Source organism: Tetrahymena thermophila (genome assembly GCF_000189635.1).
Source record: "Tetrahymena thermophila SB210 genomic scaffold scf_8254667, whole genome shotgun sequence".
Classification (NCBI taxonomy): Eukaryota; Ciliophora; class Oligohymenophorea; order Hymenostomatida; family Tetrahymenidae; genus Tetrahymena; species Tetrahymena thermophila.
In genome coordinates, this window is record NW_002476434.1 from 475,375 (window position 1) to 496,413 (window position 21,039).

The following is a 21,039-nucleotide window of genomic DNA, read 5'->3' on the forward strand; positions in this document are numbered from 1 at the left end:
GCGAATTAAAATTGATATAGCGAGCAGGAAAAACAAACACCAAATTTAATTTTAAGACAAAAGATATCTATCGATGACATTTACACTTTTAAAATATAAATTTATTAAAGTGTAAAAATAGAATTCATTTACAACTTCACATTCTCTTATCACAATTTTATTTTCACTAACTTATATTAATACCACCTACACATATTTGTATTTTAATTTTACTTTGTAGCAATAGATAAAGAAAATATAAATACCTATTTACACTTCGCTAGAACTATACTTGTTAAATCTGTCGTCATAACATTAAAAAGCCATGAAAAATTTTATTTAGCCATCATCATATTAAAATTTAAAGGATAAATTAATTAAAAAGCACAAAAAGATATCAATTTCCATTAAAATTTTCAGATAAAAAATTTTTAGCATACAGACATATTCTAAAAATTATTGGAGTTGAATATTTAAACACTTTGTTTAGGTAACTCTTACTCAATAATTTTAATTCTACTAAATATTGAAATATTATAAAAAATATTATTTATTAATAGCTTTATATCATACATTTTTCATCCACTCACACAAACATATTATAATTATGAAAAAATATTCTTAACTTTTTGCAAATATTAATTCATTAATAACATTAACATAATTATTAAGTTTCTTCTTAATAAACTTTATTTTAATATCAATTACAAAGCTGTTTTAAATAAATTGTATAAACTATAGCAAATATTTTTGTTGGAAAACTAGTAAATAATTTTACTGTAAAACACCTCTCTCTATCCTACAATTTATTTGTAAAATAATTTTTATAAACATTTTAAAAAGTAATTTTACTTAAAATTAAACATATAGTGTATTTAAGATTTATATATTATTGTATTGTTAGAAAGATTTTAGTAAATAGAAGTCCAATTACTTGTCTTGATGTCTTGATGCAGTTTAAATACTTAGTATATTATAAATAATTTCTTAGTAGTGTTTTTGTTTTTGTCATTGTCATTGACATATTTTTAAATCAATTTTATTTTTTTAAAATAAATGAAGAATATATAAATATCACTTTAATTGATAAAAAGATGTCTTAAAAAGCTTAAAATACATGTAAATGAAAATTAAGCTTTAAAGACTAAAAGAAATTTAAACAATTTTTAAAGATATTTAATTATTTTTTTAACTGTTTTCTATTTGATAAAAATAATATTTAGATAGATTAACAATATTAATTTTGAACACTTTATATCTAAAAATCACTTATTAATTATATCTTAATCAGAATAATACTAGATCATATTTTTTAAAAATAAATAAATTTTAAATAAATTATGCCACTTATTTTATTATTAAGTTTTTCTATTTTTAATGATTATCAAAAGTAAAATGACTGAACTTTAAAATATCTCACTTTTGAAATCTTTTAAATTATTCAATATATAATAGAAATTTTAGAATATTTTGTTTCTAAATATATTTGATTAAATATTATTAAAATAAAAAGACTTAGATAAAACTAAAATTAAATATTTCTCTTATTTTCTGGAGTCAAAATTACAACGGAGTAAAGTGAATAAAAGAGTAAATTAATGATAAGAGATAAGAGTTTTAATTTAATAAAAATATTTTAAATTAACAAAAATACAGTTTCAAAAATAATAATTTTTAATTAAATTACAATATTTTAATAATCTTCGTAGACTAAATAATAATTATGCTTATATTAAAAGGCTATAATAAATGCAAACAAGAAATCAAAAAGGGAAATCATTAAGAATTAACACTTTTTTAGACTCTAATTGTTTGCTTAGTAATATATCTTTGAAATAAGAATGTTTATTTATTTATATTCGATAATTTAACATTTATTTATCTATTTTTCTTTAATTTGATTGCATCATTCAAAAAGTTAGTTATTTCAAAACTTTACTTGTTTTTAATTAAAGATAGATAGAGATTATATTACCAAGTAAGATTTCTATAATCTATAAGAACTTATATTCTTGAATAGTATTACGTTTAGCTAAGATTAAATTAAAGGATTAATACTTGATTCATTAATAATGAGTAACGAAGAATGGAAACCAAACGATTAGAAAAATGGCTATGGAAAGCTAAGCTCATTTTCTGTCTCATAGAAATCTAAATTTTAATTGATGAGTAATAATACTAAGCAAAGAGTATACCCTTTAGATAATAATTTGATAGTAGAGGAGAATTCTATTTTAGAAAAAGATACTCCAATCATACATTTCAACAACGAATCTTAAAATAAACAAGACATTTTTAGTCCATAAAACTCATACAACAGATTTATCTTTCAATCTTCTATCAAGGATGTATATAATAGACATTATTCCGTTGACGTTTCAAAATTTTAAAGTCCTCTATCTTAATCAGAAAGCAATTAATAGAAATCAGGATAAAACATTGAAGATAATTTGGAGGAGTAATTTACAAAGAGATCTTAGTTTAATACGAACTAAAATTTACAAATTAGTTAGGGAGAAAACTAACTTTAGACTAATGAGAAGGTAAATTGCTTTTTATAAGTTGTTGAATGAAAAAATTAAATAATTTTAAAATATTTTGATTGTTTTGATAAAGGAATCAGATAAGAAAACTACAGAAATTACTGAAATGTAAAATAAAAAGAACCCAACTCTATTTGCTCTCAATTACAATAAAGATGAACCTAGAAAAAGGTATAGTGAATTTATACCATCTTCATAAAAATTAGGATTCTCATAAAGTTCTAAAATACTAAGACGTAATGGTGTAGCTCCTAACTAAAACAACAAGTAATTATTAGGCAGAATAACTTTTCTCAATGTTTAATCCGCTCAAAACTAAGCTTCATCAGAAAACGAATCCGTTAATCAAGAAAATTAACAGGTTTAGAACAGTAATGGGATTTCTTCCTATTTTAATATTAATAAAAAGCTATCTTTAAGCTGGAGATTTATAAATATTCTTGTCCTTATTCAGAATTTAATTAACAAACTTAAAATTTCTAGCTAGACTTACAGACTTAGTAAACTAAATTCTACACATTATTTTTATATTAATGATATTACTCATATCGTCACAGAAAAAAGAAATATTTATAAAAACTAATTAACAAATTTCAAAGAATTTCTCACAGACCTAAAAATAATTAAGCTTGCTGGCAAGTTGTCTGTCCTTTAACCTGAAAAAATGTTTGTAGTAATATGGAAAACTTTAATGCTGATAATTATACTATCATAAATATTGTATCTTCCAATAAAGATTGCTTTCTTTAATTTTCACCCAGAATTGAAATATATTTCTTAAATTCTCCTTAATTACTTACCTTTGGCTGCCTGTATCTGTGATATATTAATTAATTTTAATTTGGCGTTTTTTTCAGCAGAGGGAGTTGTCATTTAGGATAGAGTAGGAATTATAACTAATTATCTTAGGTTTTCTTTTTGGTTAGATCTTGTCACAACTATTTCTTTAGGACTTCCTTATTTCCAATATTTAGATCTCTGCTTCTTTTTAAGATTATTTTAATTTCTAGAAATCGTTAATTATCTAGATGAAAGATTTTAGTTTTCCTAAAGATTCAATACTGCTTTTACTCTTATAAAACTTATAGCTACTATAATTATTTTAGCCCATATTTTTGGGTGTGGATTTTATTACATGAGTTTTTACGATCCAAATTACAACTGGGTAGTTAGTTGCAATCTGATCAATAAACCATGGGAGACACTATACTTAAAAAGTGTATATTTCATAATTATCACTATGATTACTGTAGGATTCGGAGACATAACACCAAAAAATAACGCTGAAACAATTTATGTTTTAGGGATTGCATTATTATCGTGCTTCTAATTTGGATACACAGTAAATATAATAGGGTCTTTATTTTAAGAAAAAGCACAAAAAGAAGCTATAATAAAGTAATTTTAATTCATTAAAAAGATATATAAAATATTCTTAATTTGCTAAATTTAAATTAGGGCATAAAAATATTAAATATCAACATATATGAGACAAAGAATGATAAGTAATTTTTATTTCCAACTATTAAAAATATTTATTTGAGGATTTTAAAAAAAGACACATCTTTGCAAACTTTAGTTCTCAAAAATTTGGATTACATTTAAACGTAATAAATTGATGCCCCTGAGCAAGGACTTTATATATTAGACCAAGTATCAGAAAATCTAAAAAACTAAGTTAAATTTGAATTTTATTGGAAAATTCTCAAAAATCAACCTTTTTTGAATCACTACTTCAGCTAAAATTTCCTAAAATCACTTACTTCAGTTATGACTGAGAAAACCTATATACCAGGTGAATTTGTTTATCAAATAAATGAGCAATCTCAATCGAATTCTCTATACATACTTTTAAAAGGCTAAGTAGATTTAACTTTGCATTCTTTGTATCAAAAAAATTCTAAAAAAAAGTTTACCATATAAAGTAAAAAAGTAAGCAATTAAATATAAATATTAATAAAATTTAGTTTGTTTGTCTCTTTTAACAAACTTTATTTATTTTTCCATATTTTTTTTTTTATATTTACTGAGATTTTAATTAAAAAAAGTCCGGGGAACTATTTGGGCATCATTCATTTTTTACTTCTTCCCAACGTGAGACAGATTGTGAATGTCATGTGACTTCTCACATAGTTTCATGCACTCAAGATAATTTTTTAGCTATTGCTAAAGAATATCCAAATGATTATGTAACCAAATATTTTTATATAGAATTAAAATTAATTATTATCTTTTTAGGAAAAGTATTGCTTTATAAAAGATTAGATATTACTATACTAAAATGACAAAAATATTAAATGTGTTGCTTGCCACAAGTTTGGTCATTCTATAATAGACTGTCCCTTTATCCATAATATGAATCATAAGGTATATATAAGATATATCTGATGGATATTTAACCTATCAAAATTAAATATTTTTTTATAAACTTTGATTTATTCAAAAAAAAAAATTTTTATTGTCTGACATATTTTAATTTTAAGAGGAAAATATAACATGATTTGATTAAATTAATTCTTTCAATTTTAATATCAAAGGAATTGGTTATTCAAAAGTTCAATTATTCAGAAGATCAAAAAAGAAACCTAGATTTCACAAGAAAATTAAAAAAGAATAACACGTTCAGCTCTATTCTATAAACAAGAAAGGATTTAAAGAAATTAAGAATAAAATTAGTAAAATCAATAGAATAGTAAAGAGAGAAAAAGCAAAGAAAGACTCAATAGACTACTACTACTGGAGGTGTCAAAGAAATATTTTCCTCAAAGTTTATTACATAAAGCCCTAATTAAAATAATTAAAATTAATCAAATAGCGAAAATTCAAGTGTTGATTCTTCTGACTTAAGCGATTATAAGTATGAAATGCAACTTGAAGAAGAGAAGAATCTTTTGAAAAAACAACATTAAAACTTTCCTTATATGTCTTCTTATTATGATAAATAATTTTATTAGAGATACTCAAAGATTAGTTTAAATGATAAGTTATGTTTTATTTCATCTTCAAATTCTTCTGAGGATTTAAGTGAAGAAAGTAAAAGTGAGTCTGAGTAGTCTGAAGGTACAATATTCATGAATAGCATCAATTACAATTAAACAATTAATGAATTTGATGTTGGTTTTTCAGAAACTAAGATCGATGAGTTTTCTAATTAAAAAATTGGAAGTTAAAAGAAATTAAAAAAAATGAAAACGATGAAAGGAGTATCAAAACTAAACCAAAAGATTGCTTAAATTATAAAATATAATTAAGACAATATATAAATGAGTATTGATTAAAAAAATTTAAGACATAGAACGAAGCTCCATAGACCTGATTCTGCTCCTTAAAGAAAAAGTATCATCGAAAATTAAGAAACTATTACAAACAAATTATAAAATTTTACACATAATAAAAAACGGCCATCAAGTGTTAAGCTAAGGACAGATACAAGTAAAATAAGATAAAACATATTATTAATCATATTAATATTAATATTTTAATTTAGATATTATTTATAGTGATGACAGCTAAGAAGAACTTAATTCTAATGAAAAAAATTAAAAATCTTAAAATTTTACTTCGAATTAAATAAGATCTAATAAAAATTCTAAAACTGTTATAGGAAGCAAAAATTCCAAAACAAATTATTAAGTATCAATAAATTGCATCAATGATAAAAATTTTAGTTAATAAACATTAGAAGCTTATGAAAATGATAAACCAAAGTAGCAAAAAGGTTAAAAAAGTGATAAAAGGTTTTCTAATGAACATAAATTGAGTAAAAGTTAAATTGTATCTGAAGAATCGCTAGATTCTTCTTAAAGTTCTAAAATTAATGCTAAAATAGATAAACAAACTTCAAGTTAGATTTCTTCTAAATCATTTATACAAGATAATAATAGTAAGGATAATGAAGCTATAATTTAATAATAATTAAAGATTACTTAACATGATAATTTAGAACAAAAGTTATCTTCTAATATGCCATTGAAAGATAAAATAAATGATGAGATAGCAAATGCCTTTTAAAAAACCTCTAACGCAAGTTTTGATAATTAATTTGATACTTTGAATACTTAAGAAGGAATTGGAAGTCCAAAAAACTTGCTTTAAATTTATAAAAATTAATAACAAATTAAACCTGGAAGTAATAAATTTATCACTTCTATTAAAATAAATAGTTCTAAATAAAAGATAGATATAATTAAAAAACATCTTTTGGATGATATCCATGAGGACTTAGCAATTAATAGAGAAGAAAAAATAAGCAATGCCTAAAAAATATAACCAAATGTGCTTAAGAATGACACGAAGCAATCAAGTTAATCTCTTAATTAAATAGGAATAGTTAAATTTGATAGTAATATGTTGAGCATTAAATAAGATGACAGATAAAATTTAGTTTCTAATGAAAATTAGAAATAATATAATAAACTTAATTTGAATCCATTGAAAAAAGAACAGAATGATAGTGATGATAATTAGAAATTTAATAAAACAAGGTCAAAAACCATTCACTTGTCGAAAAAAAAGATTCAAAACAATCCAAAAAGACATAGTAATAATGGATTAGTATTATAAAATTAATTGTAAGTGAAAGATACATCCAAAGTTAATAACCCCATGCTAAAATCCACAAATATGAATAATTCTACAATAAAGTTGAAAGAAGAAGAAAATACAAACTCAACATAAGAATAAAACTAAAATTAAAAAGATAAAAACATAAAAGTAAATACAAATCATGAAATATAAAACAATCATAATCTTGAGGACAAAAACTAATTAGATTTCTTTTAAACTTTTGATAAAATGAAAATTTTTAAAATATATTTTCCAAAAAATAACATCAATATAGTATTAGAAAGCTACACTAAATATTCGGTTAAAAAATTTTTAGCATCAAGGTTATTATCTAATAAGAATTAATCTAGCATTGTCCCAGTTATTGGTTAGTAAAACTCTGCTGTAAACTTTGTAAATATACTTAAAAAGAGGCTTCTAAATAAGCAAAGACACTCAATAATCCCTCCAAAGTAAAACTGAAATTGGTTTCAATATAATTTTACAATATTAAAACTTGAAAAAGCTTTTCAGTCAGTCAGTTTATATTATTCAATATTTATTTTTAATAAAAACTATTAAGAAAATTAATTAAAATTTTTGTATATTGTATTTTTCATTTTAAAATAGCTCTAATAACAATTAAAACAATTCTTAAATTAAAATCCTCAGTATTTATATTATCTATTTAATAATATAAATAATATGTATTTGATTTACTGATAACAGGTTTTTAAAAATCTGAAAAATCTAAAATTTTCTAAAAATTTTAACACAAAATGAATTTTTTATAAATTTAGTATCTTTATTTATAGGAATTGTATATAGAATATATATATATATATATTAGTTAAAAATAGTTCAATAAAAATTAATATGTAAATTATATTTTCATAGAAATATTATGATTTTTTTCAAGTAATTTGGTTAAAATTTTAACTAAAATTAATATTTAGATAAAACAAATGGAGATTGTATTGGAAAAGTAAGGATTTTATCAAAGTATATTTTATTCATTAAAGCTCATAAACTCCTATTTTTTAATGATATGTTTGTATAATTATTTTCACTAAATCTCTCACTTCTGAATTGTTGCTATGAATACATTCAGTTAATTATGGCATCAAATAGCCTATATGTCCTTTAGAGTTGTTTAATAAAGGGTTTTCTATTTTCTTAAGTCTGTAAGGTAATGAAGAGTATATTTTGTTACTCTTAAACTCTTTAAAAGTATTTGGAGCAATATTCAAGTTTTAGAGATTTTCTAAGAAATGCAAAAATTATCTACTTTATACTCTAATATTTTAATTTTAAAATTAGTTTTAATTAAATAATTGATTGATTTAAAAAACAAACTTACTCTTTGACTTAATTTGTCGCTTTTTAATTTTGTTGCTCTAAGGTTGAAATAAATTTATCAAAAATAGCTTAAGCTCTTGACAAGAAAAATGGTAGGAATATTTATGAGTTAAATAATCTTTAGCTACTACATCCATCCATGTAATTACTAATTTGGAAGAGAGCTTCTAAGCAGAATTGAGAGAAGCTTTGAGTCTAAAACTTTTCTAATAGGTGAATCTTTTCGAGCTATATATTAGGTTTCCTTTAAGAAAAGGTGTGAATTAACTATCCTATATCCAGAGCCTAATCTAAAGTCAAGTTAACTTCACCAAGAGCGAAAGATTTTAACAAAAAGAGAAGGAGTGTTTTGTCATGATCTAGGTAAAGCATTAAATCTTCTTCACTTTTGAATTAAACTTTATCTATTAATAAATGATAAAGTTAAATGTTACTCGATTTTGTAAAAAATTCTAATTACCTTATTCTTTGATTTCTTGCTTAAAGAAATCTAAGGTTAGTTATAAAATTGGATCGGTTTAAATTTTATTAGAAACTAGAATATTTGCTATAAATGTAAAAATTTGAGTGGCCTCATACCATATAGGATTGCTTTATTAATTTAGGGAAGTATACCAAAAGTGATGATAAGCATTATCATATTTAAGGTTGATAATACGATAAATGTGAAGTAAAACATCATAAATATATTTTTTATTTATTTTTGTTTCGTTTGATATTAAACTCTTTATGATTTAAAGAATCTTTTTCAACGTTTTATCAAAGAATGGGTCTGACATATCTTCTTAAAAGAATTCTTTAATGAAACATATAAAAATGCTCTTGTAAAGAGTTCTTTTATTTTTAAAGTTCATTACAATATCATTTAGCAAATCATAAACTTAGTCATCTGAATATTACACTTGGTAGAGTACATTGTTAAATGTCTACTCGACCATATTTGGGAAGATCATAATTTTATATAAAAGTGCCATGCTAGTTGCTATCATTTACTCGTGATCTTTCTTTCTAGGTATCCTATCTATGCTTAAAATCTATCTTAGTAATCCAACTGTTTCAGGAATACCATTTTCAATTATTTTCTTTATAAATTTATTTTTAAAAATTGTAATTAATTTGTATAATATTTATTTTTTTTAATTAATTGTCAATTTATATAAATAATTATAAAAATAAAACATTAATTATTTTATCGAATTAATTAATTACCTTTGACTCAACAATATCTATTGGAATTTAAGAGAAGAAATCATCAAGTCTGTCAATAACTGTAATAATTTCTTACTAAAGGTAAACAGTGTACTAAGGATAGTTTTTTATAAACTAGGCAATATCTTTCACACATAAAAATGTTATATCAGTAACTTTGAAACTGATAAAATCTCCTAAAATGATGAAATAAAGCTCTAAACTATTTATTTCTACAGCCTTTTATTCTCTGGGCATCATAGGAGTAGCCTCTTACTCAGACTCTTCAGACTAAAGCTCCTTTAGTTTGTCATCATTATTGTATTCGTCTGCTTTGATGAAATTAATTAAAGGAGGTTATTATCTGAATACCTCTGCATCGCTATTTTTACGAGGCTCACTGATAGTATCGCTTTCAATTTTGGTAGAGGCAGCACTCTAACTGTTATTGTCAACAATATTCTTATAAGACGATGAATTTGATAACTACTTTTATACTTACTATTCATTAATATTGACAGACCATTCCTAGGTTTCTTATTTCTACCTAATGACATCACTGATGTGATCTTCCACAGCATTTTCCTATTCCTATTTGACTTATTATTTTGCTTCTTAGCTATTTTCTATTGACCTAGATGATTCAACTTCTTTTATTTTATTCATCTAGATTAAATCTTTTGTTACAGTTCTTGTACGTTATTATTATTTTTCAATTGATTCTTTCATTTCATCTATTTATTGTAATTCATAGCCATTTTAAACTGTTTCTTTGCCCACGTTAATTTGCTATTCTTTAGAGTCTAAAGACCTTAAGCTAGAAATTTAGCGAGTCTTAGTTTTACTGTAAAATTTTTTGGATTTAGGAAAAACTAGTTTTTTCTTGTTCAAAATATTTTATTAAGCCAAACTATCTTTGATTTTTAGTTGATGCTTTTTCTACTTTTGACCACTTAGTTCTTGTGAGTTTATTTTCTCATCTTCTCCCTATAAAATAAAGCAATTAAATATTTTAAATTTAAAAATTGTTTGAATACTTCTTTATTTTCTTAGTTATTTTTGTCATCTTAGTTAGCATTCTCTTCAATATCATCTTCGAATGAAACCAATTTTATTACTTGATCTCCTTCTGTTTCGAAATTTTCAGTGTATTGTATAGGATAATTATGATCATGATCTTCATCTTCTTTTTCTTTTGAATTTTCTAGGTTAGTGGCACTCTTTACTTTTTTTTCGAAATTCAAAACTTTTTTATCTGAAATGGTATTATTTATTAAATTTTGATTCATTAGTGTTATTAGCTTAGATGATAGAGCTTATGGCTGATGTCCATCTGTACGATTTGTTTTAGGAGCAAATTCTAATAATGTCTTCGATGTCTTCTCTGAAGATGCATCACCATCTTCTTCAGAGCTTTAATTACTTTCTTAATTATTATTTATGGTATTTTTAGTTATATTTTTTCTTTAGATTATAGAATTATCTCCATCATCACCGCATATTTAAGATTCCGATAATGTTTCATGTAAAGACTCTTGAATAGGTTATAAATTTTCAGTTTACTTTTTCTTTTAAACAAATTCTATAAATTTTTAAGTAATTTCTGTAATACTGTCAATCAGTTGCATCGAAGAGCTTTACCATTCTTAAAATTCTTAATTTTCTTATTTTAATTTTAGTTATTCCTAAAGATACTAGTATAGATATTTTATGGTATCGCTAGAAATCTTGAATAAAATGTCTTTAAATATAATCTATGTCCAGAATGTCATGCTATTTAATAATTAAAAGCATGAAAAATATGTTTTTATAAATAATAACTTACTCAAAGTTTTCTGAGTATTCCACTATAGCTGTAGCAAAGCAATCGAGAGACTACTCTCTTATTTCTACATTTGAATGAGTTGATATTTAAACAAGGCAAAAAAGAATATCCCTAACATAGTTCAAAATTGTATTCATAATATAAGTGCTCTTTTAATTTTTTGCAAGTTCATTTAAATATTAAATTAACTTTAAAAATTATTGGCAAGAATGGTAAATAACTTGTTCGTCTCCTAAATTAAAAAAATTTTTTTTAAATTTAAAAGATAAAACCAGAGTTGTGTCTTTATATAAAACATTCATATTAGATTATTAAAATATCAAAATCCATGGATATTTATTTTTATTTTTTCTCATCATATATAATGAATAAATAATATCGAAATTTATTTTTGATATATCGGACCTCAATATTCAACTTTTAAAATATAGATATCGATTGGTATATAAGAAATAAAAAAAGAGAACAACTCTAGAAAAGATGTTTACCTGAATTGTTAATAAATCCTTAGAGCGTTTTCATATATTGCTCTATTTCATTTATGTTTGTATCTGTTACACTTGTTGCCTGAATAAGCAAGATTATACATTGGAAATCTAATAATTAATTAATTGATTGATTGAATGAATTTATATGATAAATATAATTTTAATTACTTTCAATATACTTATCATTTTTTTAGACTTCAGAAAAGCTCATCAATACTTTAAGGAGAGCTTATCTTCCTTTAATGTTAAGCGTACTTCCTAATGTATTAATAACTTATTCCATTTAATCTGAAATTATTGATTTAACTTCCTAGAATTAGCACATTGATAGAGATTCCCAAGCACTAAATATTATCCCTTACACTTCTGATGGTGAAAACTAAGCTTCAAGATCCTATGAGGATTTCATGAGTGGTGAATCACAGATTTTAATGCTATCCTAGCTAGTGTTCTCTTTGGTTTGATTGATTTGGTTTCCAGTTGCAAAATATTATCCTATTTCTAGCAAAATAGATCCTAGGATAGTAACAGCTTTTATCCTAAACTCCATATCTCTGCAAGTACTAATAGTAATCAGTGTAGAGCTTACATTTTTCCATATTAAATGAACTCTATGCTTGTTAGATAAAACCACTTCATATATTTTTGCTAAAATTAAGTTTTTAAAAGATAAAAAATTAGATTTTATTTTCTTTTGAGAGAATTATTTTATCAATTTTTATAATTTCAGATATTAAAATTTAAAAAGAATTACTTAAACCGAAACAAACATAAATTTGCTTAATAATAAATAAAAATAATTGAAAATAAATACTCAAAGTAAATGTCTCATCAAATTGACGTCTCACTAAAGAGATATTTACTACTTATTAGGAAGTAGGAGAAAACAAAAGAGGAGTAGAAATTGATTCAGATTTTTAATGACGAGGAAGTAGTCCAGATTACTGGACAAATTCTGTGTCTTCTAACATATCATAAGTAGAATTTTCTAAAGCTACAATTAGAGAATTCAGCTATTTAGATGTTAAATGCTAAGTATTTTTGAAAAATTATTTTATTTTTTCAACAAATTAAGTAATTTAGTTTTCTTATTCATCGATTTCAGTTTAGTTTTATTTTGTCTGAGTTTCTGTGTACTATGTTTAATAAGTTTGATGAGTTTAAGCAGTATTATTACCTTATGTCCTCGCTGTAAATTATGTCAAAGATTTACAATCTTTCCTTTCTTCTTCTTTTACAATTAAATAATTGCACAAATGCAAATAATATATGAGGTACTCCCAACAAGTAACATTTAGACATTCTATATTCATTCAATAATTAAAAAGAGTTATAAAAGTTATTTATTTTTTACTTATATTATTGTTTTACCAGGGAAGTTTTCATAGATGTAGAAGAAAATTTATGTATTGTATAAAAATTTCTTATCAATATGAGAATCTTTTGTTAAAATAGTTTGGCATACTAACTTAATGAATTGTGCGAAAGCCTTTTGTTTATTCAGAAAGAGAGAAAGGAAAATACAATTTCTTGATGTAATAAACAGTTAAGCATTTTGTTGATCTAGTGGGATATTTTGATGATTTAGAGCGCTAAATATGAGCTTTAAAATATTGTATAGATGTCTGTAAACGTCTTCGAAAAACTATCTAAAATTTTCTTCATCATAGGAGAATTTATAACTTTTATCGTATTTTTTTAGAGACATCAAGTTTATGTTTGAGAGATTTGAACACATTTGAGTTATGTTTTAAGCAATATTATTTATAATTTATATGCATAAAAGAAGAAAATCATTTCCATTCAGCTCTACAACACCATCTATATCTGCTCCTACAGAATCAGCATAGCTTTTTTACCTTCTCTTTTTATTGACAGTCAAATTTCCAAATAAATCTTTTACAACTTCAGTAAGATCTTTTAAAAAATCTATGAATTGCTTTTTTAATTAGGAAAATTTTTATTTAGATAAAAAGCCAAGTTACACTTGAAATTTGATGATTAAAAAATCACTACCCAAATGTTGATTAAAAAATTAGTCAAGTAAATTAAAACAAAAAAAAACATGATTTAAAGCTTGAATAATTTAAAATTAATTTCACTCGAAGAAAAAACTTGGTTTTCTATTTTAAAAATCTTTTTTTTAATGGTAAGCTTATATTTAATAATCAACCAGTTAGCTTAAAACATAACTAAATATTCATTTTTTTTGCATTTTTAATAATAAACAACTAATGTAAGGAAGATAATTATTTACGCAATTTGTGGTGTTTGGTCTGTAAGTTGACTCTATAAACTTTTAAAAGGACTCCAACTTGGTAAAAATGTTGTTGTATGACTCTAAAGCTGAAAATCTAAGTTTTGAAAACTTTTTTTAATCATTCAAGTTATATTTTTGAAAAATTGCATATTTGCTGTGAATCAAACCAACTATTTTAGTTTGCAATTTCAAAACTTTGATATCTAATTGTTTTTATAGAAAATATTAAGTAATTAATTTGTTAGTTAGTTAGTATTTGCTGTATTTAAATTAATTACATAAATTTTCGTCTTTTTGCCCCTACGCTGATTGAAGTATCTAATCTAATTTATTAATTAAATCATTTTGAAGTATATTTTCTAATTCACAATTTCCTTTAAACACTTTTTCTCCTTCGTCAATCATAATACTTAGACACTCAATACCTATTTATTAGTTAAGAAACAGAAATTTATTATTTTACTTCACCTAAAAAAAATCTATTTTTTATATGCTAATAGAAACATGAAAGATGCTAAAAAAATATTATTTTAAATACCTATTTCAGGGGTGGGCTTTGTATTTCCAAACCATTAAGGGATATTTTTATCAATGATACTTATAAAATCCTTAAATATTTTCATATAATTATTCTATACTTAAGCTTACTCGTACTTTACTGCCTATTGAGAAATAACAGAAATGATCTAGGACTAAATTGTGAAATTTAGACTTTTTATCATAGCAATATCGAACTGCTCACGAATTTTCAACATGATTGTTAGAGCCTAAAAGTTTTATATTAGCAATTTTTTTAGTAATTTTAGGAAAATATTTTATTTATTTTTTTTAATGTTTGCGCAATCATCATGTAGACTTCAAGCGCCTAAATGAAAAGATATTTGCTAAATTGAGGAAAATGCACAATAGTGAGAAAACAAAAATAAAAGAATTTACTAACTAAATGTAATCTAGCTTCAGGATTGAAATAATTTAAGGAGTGATTAAATTGAAAAGGGTTTGCTGCAATTTTATTATTAGATTCTACTTCTTAATTTCCACAACTTTGTGCAAGTAATCTAAAATATAGTAGAATTCTTCATACTTTTATATTTATTTTAAATAAAATTAATTAAAATGAGCACTCTAAATCATTTTTATTGAGGTTGATTCACAAAAAATAGTAAAACTCTGTTTTTGATATGCGTTTATATTATTTACCTTATGTAGAAGCTTAAGATTAAAAAGACGTGATAGGATTGTCATCAAATTAATGTTCACCCTTGATTTCTTTGTATTGCTAACAACTTTTATCAGCGGCTCAAAAAGTTCAAAGGGGAATCTCACTTCACTTTTTTCGCCACTATCCCTAAATGTTTTCTTAAGCTTTTCTAGCTATGAATACAACTTCGATGCTTCCTGATTAAAATTAAATTATAATAATGTTTGTTTGTCTCACTAAATTAAAATGCATATTTATGATTAATTGATAAAGTTATTTACATCCTTGATTTCTGAATATTTCTTTTTTGTATCATTTTAAAATTATTTAAGTTCTTCTAAAAGTACCTCCAAATGCCTCGAATTCATTTTCTAAACCTTAAAATGCAATTTTTACAGCTACAAAATGATACTTGCTCTATCTTAAATGCTTAATTTATTTGTATTTATTGATAAATTAAATTTAAAGAATAGTTATTGATTCTTGATAATTATTATTTTTTTATTTATTTATTCAATTAATTAATTAATTTTTGCATTTTATTTGTATAAGCAAAACCAATGCTCTTCTTTTTTAATTTATTTAGAATCTACAAAAATTTCCATCTCATTTATAAATTACATGTATTTTGATGCAAATGAAGCTCATTTTTAATTTATTGGTAGTTAGTAGAAACTATTTATGTTTTGTGATGAATTTGTGTAGTTATTATTGATTTGTTAGTTTAATAATTTATCTCAAAAGTCTCAAAAGCAATATAACGATAATAATTCTTTGAGTTTTTTTTACCAATTTTGCATTTAAGTTCTCTGTAACAAAGCTAATTAAAATTAACATGTGATGGAATAAAATTTACAACGATTACTAATTTACCTTAAATATAAAACATTTAAAACACCATTAAACATATTTAAAAAAATTATTAAACTTCTCCAAAGATCAGTCAATATTTTTTTTATTTTACAAACTAAAAAAATAATTTTTAAGAAAGAATTATTTGAAATTATATTTTTAAATAAAAAATTATGTTAAGTTTTATTAATAAATTTAATAATTAAAATTTTTGAATTTCTTATTTTTTATACTAAAAGTCCTACTTCATTTTTTAAGTTAATTAAACTTTTTTACAATCTTTATTAATACTTTTTAATAAAATCTTAATATTTATTGTTTAAAACATTTTATGTACTACAATAACACTTGGATCAACTATATAATAAAAATATAAAAATATATTAGTTAAAAAAAAAATTATTTTATTACTGTATCAAATATTCAAATATGTGAATTCTCTCTCTTATATTTTAAATAATAAGCATAATTAATAATAGAATTAACATAAATATGCAAATAATTAAATATATTAATCAAAATAAAATTAGAAATTTTAATTTTTAACACATAACAAGCAGAACATGTAAAATTTTTTTATGAAGAATAAAAATTGTGGAATCATTAAATTTAAAATAGCTTTGATAAATGAACTAATTTCATTTGTTTTATTTTTAAATTTTGCTTGTTTCCTATTCATTAAGATTAAAATAAAAGAGGCAAAACTAATTTGATCAAAAGCGAGATTAAAAATAATCTTATTTATATACGACCTCAAGTCTCTTTTTAATGTTTGTTCATATTAATTTATTTTTTACAATTATATCAATTTATTTATTTATTTGATTTTTTTGTTTAGGCAATTTATATTGATTTAATAAAATAATAAACTTAATTATCACTACATTTTACTTGAAATAAATTTTTGGATTACTTTATAATTAAACATAAAAGATTTTACTAACAAATAGAGAAGGAGGAGCTTTAGATAACTTGAAAGTATTTTTAATATGTTTAAATAACAATTATGAGTTTCGTAACACATTTTACACAAATAAAGATTATTATTTTATTTATATATGTTTAAATTTTATTTATATTATATTACGAAATCAAATCTTAATTTCTTCCTTGTTGATTTATTCAATGACCTTCTTGGGGTGTAACTTGTTAACGGTGATACCGATAGATTGGCTATTTAATTAATTTAAAAATTATTTTAATTTTTGTTTTTTATTATTTTATTTCTTTAAAAAAGGATTGCAACTATATATAATTCTAATGTTAAAATGTTTAAATTTCTTACGCAGTACCGAGGACGGACTTAACAGTACCAGCGAAGGTCTTGGCGAAACTCTTGTTTTCGTCTTACATAATCTTGGCGATCTTCTTGATTTGTTCCAAACTGAGGTCACCAGAGTGCTTGATACCCTTAGTTTTCTTTCTATCTCTGACGTGCTTACCGAGTTCCTTGATGATAAGAGCGGAAGAGGTGTTAACGACGGTAACTTGAGCAGCTCTGTTTTGGCACTTGAGTTGGATCATAACTCTGATACCCTTGTGTTGGTTGCAAGCAGCAATGATATCTTCACCGACCTTCTTAGCGTTCAAACCGAGAGGACCGAGCTTGGGGGCCAAGGTAGAAGCGGGACCGGGTTCACCACCGAAAACCTTAATGTTAACTATTTATTAGAATATGATATTAATAACTGCATTCAAATAAAAAGTTATTTTGTTATTTATCAAAAAAGTTTAGACTCTTTTGATATTAATTTAGTAGAATATAAAATTTTATTTGAGCCACATTTAATCAAAGGTAGTCATGATAATTTAAATAAAATATTTCTAATCCATTCATCCATACATAATTTTGATATTAATTATTTTCAACTTCTTTTTTTTTGATAAAATCGATTTTATACTTTGCATTTAAAAATCGATCGATCAATCTATCTACTTTTCTGCTTCTTTATTTTTTTACACTAAGAAAATAATTAAAGTTAAAACAATTGAATAGTTAGCTATGCTAATTTATTTTTGGCTTTTTATTTACTAAAACTACTGCTACTAACAACTGCCATTATAATTTACTAGCAAAAGCTTTTATTTTAAATTTATTTTCTATGCTTGATTAACTTTTTTTCAATAATTGCAATCATTTGAGAGAGTGTTGTTTATGTATTAAATGGCAAAGTATATCGAATGATAAATAGATCTCATTTTGAATCATGCTGAGTTTTCTTATTAGCTAATTTTTTATACTTGCTTTTTAATATTGATTCTATCTATGAGTATGCGATTATTATTAATGAAAATTTAGTTAAATTTAATTATATTTAAATATTTCTTTTGCTAGTTAGTAATGCTTTTCATCATTATGCTTGTACCTTTGTTTGTTTATATCATTATTTAGATATTTTAGAAGGAAGAGCAAAATTAAGAGGTTAATTAATCATTTTGGGTTCATCTTTATTAGCTTTGAATCTAAATTAATCTTGATAGTTGTTAAGAAGTTTATTTGTCAGAACCATTTTATATGAAAACGATGGATTAGAAATATTATTAACTAAATTATCGTTTATTTTTGAGATGGGAAAAAATAATGTTATGAAGTAAATTCATTAATAATTGATTGATAAATCAACCAATCTCTGTCTGTATATGGCGGCATTTGCTTAGAAGTTGCTATCACTAACAAAAATTAGGATGCGCTTTGATAAATAACATTAAGAAAAAAAATTATTGAAGAAAAGCCATACTGAATCTAACTTCGTTGGGGTCGACTTTAGGAGGCATTTCGAGTTGTTGTGAATTATTTTTTGTAGGTTTTAATGAATATTGTTTCTTTCTTCTAAATATTTATATCTTTTTAATTTATCACTTCCCCAAATTAAAATAGTCCTTTCTTTTGATTCTATCAAACCTTTTCTTTGGCCTTTTTATATAGCTTTATCAAATTAAATGCAAACAAAGCAATTTGATAGTCTTCATAAAACCCCATCCTATTTCATAGCTAATTCATTTATTTCATAATAAAATCTTCTTCCTTTTGAAACTAAGAATTAATTGATATTAAGAATATATTTAATTTCCTATTTCATAACCATTTCATTTATTTGATAATAAAATCTTCTTCTTTTTGAAACAAAGAATTTGTCAATATAAAGAATCTACACAATTTCCTTCTATTTTATTGATTTTATCCTTTATAAATACAAGTAATTTTCTTCTTTTGACATTTATTTTTCTAAGAAGCCATAAATTTTATTTTTGCTTATAAATTGGGATTATAATAGTTTTATTTGTTTTTTTATTTATTTATTTTTTCTTTTTACAAATATTTTCTCAAAATTAAAAAATATTATTTGACAAAAAAAAAATATATTTTTTTATTGATAAATATATTCATTTAAAATTATTTAAATTTGAGCTTGGAACATTTATTATTTAAAACAGAAAAAACATGATTAAAATAATTTTTTTAAGTAAAATGAATAAATTAAATTATTTAATTTAGAAATTGAAATCATTTAAAAGGTCATTCAAAAAAATACTTTCTTAATTTTTAATAAAATTATGAAGAGAAGATTTCTATTATGAAATATGGAATTGAAAGTATTAAACACAAAAAAAGATAGCATTTAAGAAAAGATAAATAATATTTATGCTCTATATAAAAAAAAAATGATCATTTTTTAAGGAGAAAAAATAGTAATAATCATTGATATGTTAATAATTAAATATAAATAAAGTAGAAGCAGTTTTTATTTATTTTTATAATAAAAATTGTTTTTATAAATATTGAATGCCTTAACTATAATCAAAAAACTATCCACAGACATATAAATAAATAAAATACTAATTCTTATCATATGTGTTAGCAGATGCTTAGTTTTATAATCTTAGTTATTTTATTTTACTTTTTTAATTAATTTTATCTTAATTTAATGGTTATAATTTGTATTGACAGTATTTAAGAAATAAAGAGGCATTAAAATTTAATTGATTTTTGAATATAATAATCTAAATACTTTTAAATTTTGCTTTTATGTATCAAAGTTTTAGGTCAAGAATTGTATTTAAAATAAAAGTTATCTATTTATTTTAAAAAATTTAGATAATCTGATTAAAAAGAAATGAAAATTTTTTTTAACAAATGACTAAATAAAAAGAATAGTTTAACAGATGCAGCTGAGGGTATGCCATTCCAAGATTTTGAGAATAATAAAAATTTTATTTTGTTTTGCTTATTTTAGAAAAGCTTTATATTGCCTAAATTCATTATACACCCCTACTGAAAGATCTAAAATTATTGTTTTAAATAAAATAAACAATAAATATCAAATCATTTTTATATCTTTAGATAACAATGCTAAAATTAATTAGGAACAAAATTAAAATATATTTTAATTTATAAAACCTTTAAACATAATAAGTTTAACTTTAAAGTATTTTTTTTTAAATAATTATTTTTAATAATTTATCATTTAAGAAAAGTATCTTCAATAATAAAAATATAAGAGAGTTTCATTTAAATTTTTTATTTTAATTTTATAAAAACATAAATCAAACTATACTAGTCTATATAATATACCTGATAGATAACATTCGAACATTTTATTAAAAATGGAAAAGTTTTTTACTTTCTTTTGCTGTACTTTTAAAAATAGTCTACATAAAGAAAGTGAAGAATGAATAATTGCATCTTTAAGATTTAGTATCATTTATTTATTTATTACACATTTATTAAACTGGAATTAATTCACTAATTGCAAGAAATAATCAATATTTATTTTGATTAAGTAAAGACTTTTTTAAGA

At 22.8% G+C, this 21,039-nt stretch overlaps 3 protein-coding genes across 3 annotated transcripts; 1 reads left to right on the forward strand and 2 right to left on the reverse strand. All coding sequences in view use genetic code 6, as the record gives it.

The window, feature by feature from the left end:
* Positions 1-2,051: 2,051 nt before the first annotated feature.
* On the forward strand, positions 2,052-7,550 carry TTHERM_00028720 (cation channel family protein; the record flags this gene model as incomplete). The annotated part of the gene is made up of 8 exons (XM_971775.2): positions 2,052-2,522; positions 2,596-3,920; positions 3,981-4,027; positions 4,081-4,454; positions 4,571-4,711; positions 4,761-4,889; positions 5,060-5,954; positions 6,010-7,550. The coding sequence occupies 8 exons, from the start codon at positions 2,052-2,054 to the stop codon at positions 7,548-7,550; spliced, it is 4,923 nt and encodes a 1,640-aa protein (XP_976868.2).
* A 530-nt stretch (positions 7,551-8,080) lies between these two features.
* Positions 8,081-15,756, reverse strand: TTHERM_00028730 (MON2-like protein; the record flags this gene model as incomplete). Its single annotated transcript, XM_971776.2, has 16 exons — positions 8,081-8,363; positions 8,428-8,830; positions 8,887-9,508; positions 9,636-10,601; positions 10,652-11,387; positions 11,440-11,671; positions 11,928-12,035; positions 12,096-12,575; positions 12,742-13,230; positions 13,299-13,866; positions 14,185-14,390; positions 14,466-14,612; positions 14,726-14,954; positions 15,124-15,270; positions 15,388-15,585; positions 15,670-15,756. 16 exons carry the CDS (start codon positions 15,754-15,756, stop codon positions 8,081-8,083), a joined length of 5,901 nt encoding a protein of 1,966 aa, XP_976869.2.
* Positions 15,757-17,331: 1,575 nt separating this feature from the next.
* On the reverse strand, positions 17,332-19,015 carry TTHERM_00028740 (ribosomal protein L11, amine-terminal domain protein; the record flags this gene model as incomplete). The annotated part of the gene is made up of 3 exons (XM_971777.2): positions 17,332-17,413; positions 17,526-17,901; positions 18,979-19,015. The coding sequence occupies 3 exons, from the start codon at positions 19,013-19,015 to the stop codon at positions 17,332-17,334; spliced, it is 495 nt and encodes a 164-aa protein (XP_976870.2).
* Positions 19,016-21,039: the final 2,024 nt, after the last annotated feature.